This window comes from Glandiceps talaboti, chromosome 3, assembly GCF_964340395.1.
Source record: "Glandiceps talaboti chromosome 3, keGlaTala1.1, whole genome shotgun sequence".
Lineage (NCBI taxonomy): Eukaryota > Metazoa > Hemichordata > Enteropneusta > Spengelidae > Glandiceps > Glandiceps talaboti.
The window spans coordinates 23,902,387-23,914,978 of record NC_135551.1 but is presented as its reverse complement, the minus strand read 5'-3'; the positions used below and the strand labels follow the sequence as shown (position 1 = coordinate 23,914,978).

General features: G+C 36.7%; 1 protein-coding gene across 1 annotated transcript; it reads left to right on the top strand.

The window, feature by feature from the left end:
* The first annotated feature begins 3,460 nt into the window (after nucleotides 1-3,460).
* LOC144454031 (uncharacterized) lies at nucleotides 3,461-10,912 on the top strand. The gene is made up of 3 exons (XM_078145439.1): nucleotides 3,461-3,549; nucleotides 8,384-8,492; nucleotides 8,912-10,912. The coding sequence occupies exons 2-3, from the start codon at nucleotides 8,426-8,428 to the stop codon at nucleotides 9,535-9,537; spliced, it is 693 nt and encodes a 230-aa protein (XP_078001565.1). The 5' UTR covers nucleotides 3,461-3,549; nucleotides 8,384-8,425; the 3' UTR covers nucleotides 9,538-10,912.
* The last annotated feature ends 1,680 nt before the right edge of the window (nucleotides 10,913-12,592 follow it).

The window sequence follows — 12,592 nt, the reverse complement described above, 5'->3', positions numbered from 1 at the left end:
CCTCGATCTCAAATATGTGCGGGCAAACTTGCTTATGCATCTTTTAATTCTGTTCAACCAACAATGTTTTTTGTCGAGCTGAATACAATTTTGATATAACCTAACTCGGGTAGTTGTATTTCTTTGTGTGTATAACCCTATTGATCAGTATGATGGCGCTTTCAAAAATGAACATCATGTAACCGCATACTTTTTCATTTCCCTGGGATGAAAAACGAAACCATTATTCCCCCCCCCCCATTCTGGTCATCATTCATGCGAAGCACACTGTGTATGCAATGACCTCATAAACTGCTTCCATTTTGCTCACACTCTTTGTTTAATCACATAATTAGAACACGTGTCAACAGGTCTGTGATAGCACTCAATGTAAAAACGATGCCTGCAAAAAGTTCAGATCTAGGGTCTCACAGGGTGCAACAAGTTAGAACGCATGTATATATTTAATTAAACAAACTGGCTGGCTGTTTTATCAAAATATGGTATATGTGTTATTGGTTTCGAATTCTTCCCATCAGATGTACAGCCATTACAGATTGGAATAACAGTTTTATATTGTCTTGTTAAGTTGATGTCAGTTTCCGCATCCACGTGCACTATTTCTGACGAGACTTCACAATTTTATTATTTTTACATATGTAAAAAAATGTTTAGGGTCGGCAGTGAAAAGCTAGGTGGGTTGGGTAATTTATTTTTTAGGCCTAAGTATAGGAGTATTCTTCGAAGAGGAGTTAGAGGTGAATTCAAGGACAACAACACTCTAACCCCTTTTTTTTTCAACACATAATTATGGGCAATTAAAATGTCATACGTACGCAATTCCGATGTATTCTCGGAAGGAATGGATGATTTGTTTTATAATCTACAGTAAACTGCTCGATATTTTCTTTCTCTAGGTTTACCTTTGCAATCCATCCATCCATCCATCCATCCATCCATCCATCCATCTATCTATCTATCTATCTATCTATCTATCTATCTATCTATCCATCCATCCATCCATCCATCCATCCATCCATCCATCCACCCAATATGCATTACTTCTTGTGTAATAGTTGACTCTTAGCTACTGTTACTGCCATGTAACGCAAACTGTGTATGAGTGTCGCCATGGTCCACAGCTTGCGAACACTAATTACTTTCATCATCATCATCATCATCATCATCATCATCGTCATCGTCATCGTCATCGTCATCGTCATCGTCATCGTCATCGTCGTCGTCGCCGTTATCTCGTCGCCGCCGCCACCGCCGCCACCACAACCACAACCACCATCTAATGTCATAAAACGAAAATTACTAACGTACGTCACTAGACAAAATACGAAATCGTTGCTATAGAGCGCCCCTATGCCCGCTTAAATTTGTCCGTACGTTTACCTTCTCCCCTTGCCCATTCGAATGAAAACATGTTTTCCCACTGAAATACTGGCCTGTATCCCCCTTCCCACTGACCAATTCAAAAACTCCCCGGGCCTCCAACTGAAAAATCGTGTATGAACAGCTTTTTGCACACACAGCTTCGTTGGCTGTAGTCTAGAATTCTAAAGTGGTACAGTATTACGTATTAAAAACTTCATTATTAACAAATGATATTAGTAATGAAGTTTTTAATACGTTATACTGTACCAGTTTAGAACTCTAAACTACGTTTAGTTGGCTGCACCTGACAATTACTCTCGTGTAACGTTGACTGTGTGTGAGTGTCGTCATGGTCGACAGCTTGAGAACTCTCACTTCCATCATCACCATCAGGCACCCCACTACAAGATGCACCGCGACATGACATTCTAGTTACAAACTGTATTAATCAGTTTGAAATGTATTATATGTGAAAATAACAATTATGATCAGAAATAGAACTTCTTCATGCAACCACTGTCGTCAAAGTGCTAACGGATGGATCCGATGAAGGGCTGGTTGCCGTAGTTCATGTAGTTAGTCACATGACAGGGGTTCCCTCATAATTCCACTTAATGTGGAGGACCTACAACATGATAAGAAAGTACGTCCCGCTTGCGGGCATGTTTTTGCATTTGTTTTCAAATTAAATGTTAATTTTTTCTTACTGAGTACCCTTTTTTACTTTATTTTTTTCCTACAAGGTGTCATGTAATAAAGTAACCATTTGAAAACATGTAGTAGTGTTTTGTTTTCTACGTCAGTTTAAACTGTTCGTATTGTTGGTTTTACCACTCCAGGCTATCCTACTAAATTAATAATGAGTTACTTTTACCGAGCGCCCTCAAACAGCGAACCTTAGAGGGCGTCGGAGACCCCTGTAACTAGTCAATTTGACCACTCTCTATCGTGCGAACAAAACCCATAGAAATTTTGAGCAAACAAAATGTGTTTTTTTTCCTAGGTAAAGTTACTCCATAAAACCGTACGTGCATGAAGACTGCAAATAAAAGAGTCTTATTTATTATGTAAGGTATACATGGAAAACTATTCATTGTCTTTATTTTTAGAGCAAATATTTACCGAACCACAAACACGGGTAGGAACATGGATGTAGTACTAAATGCACTAAGTGAATACTACTCTGACTGGACTGTTTTCCATTATCATCTATCGTTAAAACAAACTAAAATAATATGTCTCTGGGCTTGCCTGCCTTCCCGTCCGTCCGTCTGTCTGTCTGTCTGTCTGTCTGTCTGTCTGTCTGTCTGTCTGTCTGTCTGTCTGTCTGTCTGTCTGTCTGTCTGTGTCTCTGTCTGTCTATGTCTTCATTTCTGCCTTGGTTTCAACATAAATTTGATCGTAAAAATGGAACATTATAAAATAAAAGATTGGTCACAGAATACAAATAAATACTTTATCAAAACGATGCCATGCACAAATTTGAGATCTAGGGTCTCATAGGGTGCAACAAGTTAGAACGCATGTATATATTTAATTAAACAAACTGGCTGGCTGTTTTATCAAAATATGGTCTCTGTGTTATTGGTTTCTTCCCATCAGATGTACAGCCATTACAGATTGGAATAACAGTTTTATATTCTCTTGTTAAGTTGATGTCAGTTTCCGCATCCACGTGCACTATTTCTGACGAGACTTCACAGTTTTATTATTTTTCCATATGTAAAAAAAGTTTAGGGTCGGCAGTGAAAAGCTAGGTGGGTCGGGTAATTTATTTTTAGGCCTAAGTATAGGAGTATTCTTCGAAGAGGAGTTAGAGGTGAATTCAAGGACAACAACACTTTAACCCCTTTTTTCAATTTCACCACTCTATCGTGCGAACAAGACCCATAGAAATTTTGAGCAAACAAAATGTGTTTTTTCCCCTAGGTAAAGTTACCCCATAAAAGCGTAAATACTAAAAATGGGTAAAATATTAATTAAGCAGGTACTTTCGACTTCAAAGTCCGACGTACATCTGAAGGATCTATGCTTTCATGACGTGTCCATATACACCCACGCCAAATATCAAATTACTTATAACTTATTTAAAGTCGTGTTCTCAACTGACCATTCCAAATTAAGTAGCGTGCCAACCCATCGAGCAGCTGTTTGCAGCCTTCCACGGTACATTCACTTTGTTTCAAAGTAAGTGGTGACATTTTGTGTACATGCGTTTGTCTTTTTATGTTTTGCTAGTATTACAGCGGAGTTCATTCGTATAATTAAACACGTCATTTCTAGCTACAATATCTTAGGTTTAGTTTCTACAATACATCTTTGAATATAGTTTTTTTTACTATGCATTTATCAGAGAATTCAATGTCAATGACACCAATGTCAAAGTTAAGTTGATTTGAATTGATCTATTTCAGCACAAGAAAAAGAAATTATAATAGACAATATAATACATTAATGTGCTGAGTTAACACAGCAAATTAACTTATTTTCACTGTATCTTGATTACAATTAAATGATGAAATGTTCATGAGCACAATCAATCAAAAACAGCGTAATAATTAATCAAATGCAACGTGCGACCAGCTTTTATATATGTCCATATATAGTTCAATATAACAAGTGCCATACAGCAACGTACTTGGCAATTAGAAGTACCTTAAACTCAAAATCCAAGATAAGTTGCAGACCATGTTACAATATTCTTGAGTCAGTTAATGTCGTTATAAAGTAAAGTAAAGTAAAGGTATGATAATGAAAACCCGGCTTTGTCGTATGAAATCAATAAGAGTAATATAACATGTGGACTAAATTATAACTTACACTTGGAAAAAACTAGTAGTCTAGATATCTAATGGGACAACTCTGTTAATGGCTTTTAGATTGATATCAGGTTATTACGTTATGTTTTACATTACATTTGCTTCATTTGCTTGGATACTATATTTATTTCCGGCAGTATCTATTTTATTTGACAATTTTGGACCAGCAGTAAAAAGGGAATCCGTGATGACTTTTGAATTTTCCTAATTAATTAAAAGTTCTCATTCCGTTAAAGGATATGACGAACTATCAGTAGAACTTTAGATTAATGTCCATTCATAACTTTTATTATCGCAAAATGAAGTCAGCTTTTTATAGAATTATTGCTTCACAGCGTAGTGGTTTCTAAAGTCTGACGATCGGTTTGATTGTAGTACGGGGAAAAAATCTAAAGGTTTGTAAAAAGTATACTGTCTGGCCCAAAATGATCTTCACAGACATACCACTTTGCTCTCACCGATCTTAAAATTGGAAACAGAACAATTGACATGCGTACACCGACAGTACAAAGCGTTCTCTCTACTAGACCGTTTTTTACCGTATCGAGAATCTTGAAAACACTTTTTTCCAGACACTTTGCCAATTCAGTTGTTACACCGGTAAACTTGACAACTTGCCAGGACGGCTTCTGTGACAGTTGTGAAAACGCATAGATGTTGTACGTTGTTGCATCACCTGTACGTGCTATTTATTTACCAGGTGAACATATTTGATTCCACGTTCAACAAGCAAATAACACCATACGTCAAATTCGAAATATATCTGTCCAGTAACTTATGGCGCGATCGGGTGATCATAGACTGTTGACAGTCGTTCGTGCCTTTTTGCTACGTTTTGTCTAAAACTAATTAAGTGGTTGCCTCGCTCCGATCCGGAGCAATACTATAACCGCGTACTGATCAGCGAGTGCCGGAGGCATTCGTGCCTTCGGCACTCACAGTTCGTGCCTTCGGAAATCGCAGTTCCTATTATTACGCATTAGTATTCAGTGCTACGGAGCGAGGCGACGACTTTGATTTAGATGAAACGTAGCAAAAAAGGCACGAACGACTGTCGACAGTCTAGGGTGATCACTGCAAGTTCGTAACAGCTCGCACATCGAATGAATTGTATCATAAACGTGTAGGGTCGATCGGTCGTAAACGACGAGTTTTGTAATTTGGCGATTTTGATAGCGCATTGTGTAGACCTAAAACTGTCCACCATCCGAGTATTGGTGATTGCTTCATGAGTAGACAGTTAAGTAATGCCAACGAGGTAAAAACTGCATTTGACAGACAGTTGACAAATATTGATTGCGTCGACGTCAATTTATCAATGAATTTCATAAGATTTGTACCGGTATATATGAGTATTACACGATCGCAATGACGGACGGACTGACTGACTGACTGACTGACTGACTGAATGATTGGCTGACTGAATGATTGGCTTGGGGCATTTTGTTCTGTGAATTTATTGTTTGTATATGTGTTAATGTATTGATAATTAAGTTGTAATATCCATATGTTGCTGTGTGATTTTAACGCAATTTCGGTAATTTTATCTTCTTTTAATTTATTTTATTTCTATTTTTACCAGATTTGTAAATGTTGTATGCATTTTAGTCTTTCTGTAAATGGGGTAATCCTGTAGATCTCAAATAAATAAATAAATAAATCTGAAATAAATAAATAAATAAATAAATAAATAAATAAATAAATAAATAAATGGTCATGTAATAAATGAGCCAATACCACCTACTTCTTATCCTTCTTCTTTTTTAATTTCTCAGATTTACTCCAAAATAAGTGTGTTACTGACCGTTTAGTCTACAGCTGTCCATTTTATGTGTGTAGCTTTTTCACTAAATTGAGATCGGATACCCACTTTATGCTATCAATGCCTCATGTGCCAACACTACGATACATTAAAATGTTCCTGTCGTTTCTTGCATTTATTTCATTTTTTCTAAAAGTACTGAGACTGGAAAATATCATTGTTTAAAGAAATTTAGCAAACTTGTAAAGATATCGATCATTTACAGACAATCTCTTGCAGTCGGTGATGTTTTGTATATCTACGATTCGTCATCCATATTCGTACAGCAAACACTATAAATGTTGTAATCCATGGCCACAAGCCGTATATATATATATATATATATATATATATATATATATATATATATATATATATATATATATATTGCTATGTTGTATATATATATATATATACATATATATATATATATATATATATATATATATATATATATATATATATATATATATATATTGCTATGTTGTGTCACTTCAAGACAAGTCTGTTTTGCATTTTGTATAAATGTGTTGCTTGTAATTGAGCAGAGAACGAGTTTCAACGTGTCAAACTGTGCACAGCTTAAAATAGAGAATGACTAGCGTGATAAATGTTGCTGGTATTATAGTGGGTGTGTTTGTTTAAAAAAAGGGATACAACGTTGACTGCCGAGACTGTACTGATGGATTGGGTTGCTGACATGACGACTCAGGATTAACATATCACACACATACACACACACACACACACACACACACACACACGCGCGCGCGCGCATACATACATACATACATTGTACATACATACATACATACATACATACACACATACATACATACATACATACATACATGCATGCATACATACATACATACTTGCATAAATACATACAGACAGAGATAGACACACACATACACTTGTAGACACACAAACAAACACAAACACATGCCTGCACACATTCCCTCACTCACACAGCTACACACACACACAGACAGACAAACAGACAGACAGACGGACAGACAGATAGATGTAAACACATATACACATAAACAGACACACAGACACTCGCACTCACATTATATTTGGGTGGGTTTGAGGTTGTTTTTTACTGGTTATGTTATGCTTTTGTCTGTCTGTCTGTCTGTCTGTCTGTCTGTCTGTCTGTCTGACTGACTGACTGACTGACTGACTGACTGTCTGTTTGTTTGATTGTGTTTTTTTGTTTATTTGTTTATTTGTTTGTTTGTTTGTTTGTTTGTTTGTTTGTGTGTGTGTGTGTGTATGTCTGTATGTATGACTATCAACACGATATCTAAAAAATACTTCATTGTTTCTAATGAAACTTGCTACACATCTTCGATATGCTAATTACAAGAACTGATTAGATTAATCAGTTAATATTAATTAGTCATTTGCATAATTTATGGTTTTTATTTTCAATTAGTTTCGGTAATTAGACTATATCATTCTGAAGAATGCAAACGTAAAATTTCATCTAATTTTGTACCTTCATCAACCACAATGAAGCGAATGTATTTGAGGTAGTCTTTATTTAATTTTGAATTACAATGTGTAAATGTGCATAGATAACCATTTTTGATAATTAAGCAATATCCTTAACTGAACACAAGCTTTAGATTTCAATTAATTTAGAACCTGGTTGTAAAGCGATTGATTGCAAAGTGTGTGTGTGTGTGTGTGTGTGTGTGTGTGTGTGTGTGTGTGTGTGTGTGTCCATTAAAGGTTGTTGGTGTACCTAATAATATTTATGGTTCATTTCCATAATTAATGTGTTTTCGATAATCAGACAATATCTGAAATGTGCAAGGTCACATTTCATCTAGTTTGATAAGATTAATTTTCCAGTTAAAAGTACGTCATGTATGAAACCTATAACTCAGAATTGTGCATTCCAACAACGAATGTAAATACAAGTATCTATGGGTTTTGTCCTTTCAGAATAAATCTGCTATTTTATGGATAGTAAACCCCACACTTGTAGCAAGTAGGGTCTATCCATTGATCGACAGATACTGACAGCTTGCTGGTGTGCGTGTCCCACCACCACACTTTCATGTATTTATTATTGTACTGGTTGGTTTCCCGTCTCCATATTTTCATTTATTTACATTGTACTTATTAAATTTACCTTCCCCAAACTTCCATGTATTGATATGTACTGGCTAGTTACATGTATCTTGAGTAACGTCTTGACTCTTTAGCCACACCTTTTGAGTTGTAGAATAACAGTGTATGAGAAAACACATTTTTTTAGTGGACTGGCCTGTAGCTCATCAAATCATGCAAACGAAAGACTATTATCGGGATAATAACAACGAAGTGGAATATTTATTTTATATAGATATGTTTTCAATTGCCTTTTAATTTTTTTTATCTACAGTTGAAATACTAATCCCAGACATAGGATCGGAGGATATTCAAAATGAGAGCAGTTGTAGCATTTGTAACCATACTTTATCTAAGTGATTTGGTAGCATGTCTCAGTGAAGGTGGGTTGTAAATACTTTACATGTTTGATATATGAGTAGTTGTAATAATGGCAACAAGATATGATGAACAAGTGGGTGAATATAGAAGATGTTACGATATGAGCTTATTATTAAGCTTATATTATTACCACGATGCAAATATAGACCGCGTGTTTTTTTTTTGCATGATAGCTTGCAGCTCCTCCATTGTCCATGTTCGCATTAAGTAACAAGACATGTACATGTACATCGTCATGTAAAATAAGCATTTGATGTGATAATGGACACGTTCGAGATAAAAGCTGTTTGCGATCCGTTAGCTAATGGATCACAAACCACTTTTATCCTGAACTTGCTTAATACGTCACCTGAGAGTGTTTTCTCAATGTCCGAAAAGTTTTTTTGTTTTTTCGTTACATTGTTTTGTTGTGTACTTACAGGCACAAACATGGTTGGTGTAAACTGTGAGAATCTATTAGTGACAAGAAATCGTGTCGATGGTAGATGGTTTGACACAACCGACACTTGCTGTATCGAAGCCATTGCTGTTAATCGCGAAGATAATACTCTACTGGGGGTCTTCAACAAACGACTATACACCAAGAAAAGCCCTAATCTCGGTCAATGGGAGGGACCCATTGAAAATAGCTGCTGTGTGAGGGATGTTGCTATGATGTATAAAGAAGACGACTTCACAATCCTGGCAACAACAACTGAAGATAAGCTGGTTTTCCGCCCTGACTTGAACAGTGAGTGGCAGAAGGTTACAAACAGTTATGGCGTTAGGTCGATTGACGTGTACCAAAATGGAAAGATTCTTGGTGTCTCCAAAGATGGCGCCCTAAAGCGTCGTCAGAGAGTAAAAAATAGTGAATGGGAGTATATGAGTGGTGGTGGTGGTAGGGGTGTGCGAGATATAGCTATACAGCCCAATGGTACCGTCTTTGGTATTGGAAAGAGTACCAAAGGCATTTATACCCTTGATGATGAATTCAAATGGGGAGATTTTCATGAAAACAGCGCTTGTGTAATCTCTATAGTATCCACGGGAAATATGAATGGTTAAAAAAAATGCAGCCTAGGTTTGTTGAGACAGAGTATCTTTTCTCCAATGTGACACATTCAATTACAGAAAACGAGTAAATATGGAGAAGATTAGGAATTCCACTCAGTTCTTTTGACAGATTAAAACAATACCCTTGCTGGATTCATGTAGGGTCCTTAATATGTTCACTTGTGACCGTATATGTGTGAATGAGAAAATGGACAATTTAACATTTATAATGATCGTTTATTGAAGAAATAATGATAGAAAAATAACAGTAACCATTAGGTTCCAAATGGTCTACAGCAAACAATGTATTGTGTTCACATCACAGAAAGATAGTCTGCCTTAGCACGTACCACCTGCTGCAATGTCAATGTTTTCATATATTTTAATTTATGTATTTATGAATAATGGTTTAACATACACAAATTTCCTCATTGCAGGTGGTTGTTTAGGCCAAGAGAAAAAAGTGTTTGTTTCTCGTTCTTATGAAATGTAAAAGTGATGCGATTGCGCAGTATTCAACTTATTTTATAAAGCGCCATTACACTGATCAATAGGATTATACACAGAGAAGAATAAAACTATCTCATGCTATAAAAGACAGCGTTTTATTGAAAGCTTGCACAGAAATGTGGCTCATCCCTCAAAAAACAACAATAACTGGCTGAAACTATACGTACCTAGAACCTATGCCATTCTCATGGTGCTTGTGCATTACTGAATATTTGAATAGTATCGTGGCAACATAAAATAAACCACGTGCTCTGACAAGAAGTCTGCTAATTCACAGTTTGGAAAGAAAAGACATAATATAATCTCCGGCGCACACGTTCCCCATCACGTGATGCGCGTGGGGACGTGAAACACAACAATTTGTTTTCTTGGCCTAATTATCTGGCAGTATTCATCGAGCTGGATTTAGAGGTGAATTTAAGTACAACAATACTCTAACAACCCCTTTTCAAACATAGTTATGGGCAAATAAAATATATTCAATTTCTTATATATTCTGGGAAGAAAGGAAGAATGAATATCTATATAATCCACTGTAAACTCCTTATTTTAATTCTTTAGGATTGCCTTTGCTAGACACAGTATATAATTGAAAGTTATCATGTCAATGGATGTTGACTAACTATGTGATTAATCCAGCTGTTAGACCCTCGGGTTACTAGCACTGTCAGTGTAAAATTTACAAGCGACCGAAAATCGCATAGTGCCGAGGGCGTGCAGCGTCTAGAGGGCCTGACGTCCGTCCTCCGGCTTCGTTCCGAGTAGACAACCTTCGGGATGTTTAGTCCAAGGTCCTGTTCGTCAGTATTGTGTGCTGTAATTGGGTAAAGAATTTCACAGAACTTTTTTTGGCAGTGGGAAAAAATAAATTTCAATATTGGCATCATCTTAAAATTGACTGACTCAATATAAAGTGAGTGTATGATACCGCCACCTCCCCAATTCATCCATCCATCCATCCATCCATCCATCCATCCATCCATCCATCCATCCATCAATCCATCCACCCCTCCCTCTGTCCTTCCTTCCTTTCTTTCTCCCTCCATACCTCCCTCCCCCTCTCCTCTGTACCCCTTCCCCGCCCCTCCTTCCCTCCACCAACCCACCCACCAACCTATCCATCCATCCACCCATCTAACCAATCCCTCCCTCCCCTCTCTCTTTCCATACCTATCTCCTTCTTTCCTACCTTCCTTCCCTCTACCCCTTCTATCTCTCTCTCCCCTCCCTCCCTCCATCCACCCACCCACCCACCCACCCACCCACCAACCTATCCATCCATCCATCCATCCATCCATCCATCCATCCATCCATCCAACCATATGCATCAATCCACCGACCCACTTGAAAATCTGACACGGCCAAACGTTACCCACGTATGACGGTATGCAGGTAGTCATGTTGAATGTATGTTAAAGCTGGGGTTGGTTGAAATGTGAGGAACCTGAAGACATTGCGTCTCTTCTTTTCTTGACTGAATTCTTGATATCTTTCAGCAAAGCGTACATATTTTATAGAGTGACTGTGATTTCAGTACATGAGGACTACGACTTGGACATATATACAATCGCAGTCACGATCAAAGACACTAGTACTGTGCGCAAACATTAAAATGGCCATATGGATGAGAATTGGTATTGGATCGCTAATTGATAAAACAATTTCACTACATCAGTCCAGTCTGTGCAAGTAACATCGGACCCCATATATAATATTGAAACATCAACATGATGCATGCGTGAATAATTTTATTTCTTTTGTTTACAAGTAAACTTGTGTTTGAGTAGTTTGTTTACTAATCAATTCCATTACGTCGAATGACAATCTTTTTACATGCTTATTTATTCGATTTTGCAATTTATTGACTAGAATTACTGACATTGACTCGGGTATATGGTTCACATAGACTTGTTGTTTACTAGAAAAGGCTTGGTAATTTTAAATTATCTGTTTTAGTACTCCAATATCAAAAATACATCCGATTTCTCATCCATATGCTCACTTTGACATAAAGTTCAACCGTTGCTTTTAACAATGGGACAACAACAAAGAATCATGTTATTTGGCCAACAAAAGGATTAATACAAGTGAATAATTCAAGTCACTGTAGACACACCCTTGCACGACAATTTTAAATTTGTAAGGGTCTGAAGTAAGATTACAATCTGACAACAACGCGATTCTATAGTAATTAAACAATCTCATGTGTTAGAATGACAAACACCGACTTTAACAGTAATTTGTATAATACGGCTTCAGCATTCGATGTCTGCAACGATCCTCTAGTACACAAAAAACAAACAGATATCACGTAGGCGTATTTTACTGGACTATCAACATTGTGCTCTGGGATCACAATTAACATTTACAAAAAAAACACTTTTAATAGTGCCTGTATATTTTACGCCAGCCATTCTTATCCATAATCTAATTATATTTTCAAAAATTTACAGAATAGTGCGTAAAAACTCGCAATAATATAAAGAATATCCCATTGAAAACAAGTCCCCTCGATCTACAATTAAATAACGTATAGATTACGTTTGACCGAATAAAG

Coding starts and splice junctions, on each gene's coding strand:
- LOC144454031 (XM_078145439.1), top strand. CDS start 8,426: ATGAGAGCAGTTGTAGCATTTGTAACCATACTTTATCTAAGTGATTTG. Junction 8,493..8,911: donor GGTAGCATGTCTCAGTGAAG/GTGGGTTGTAAA, acceptor GTGTACTTACAG/GCACAAACATGGTTGGTGTA.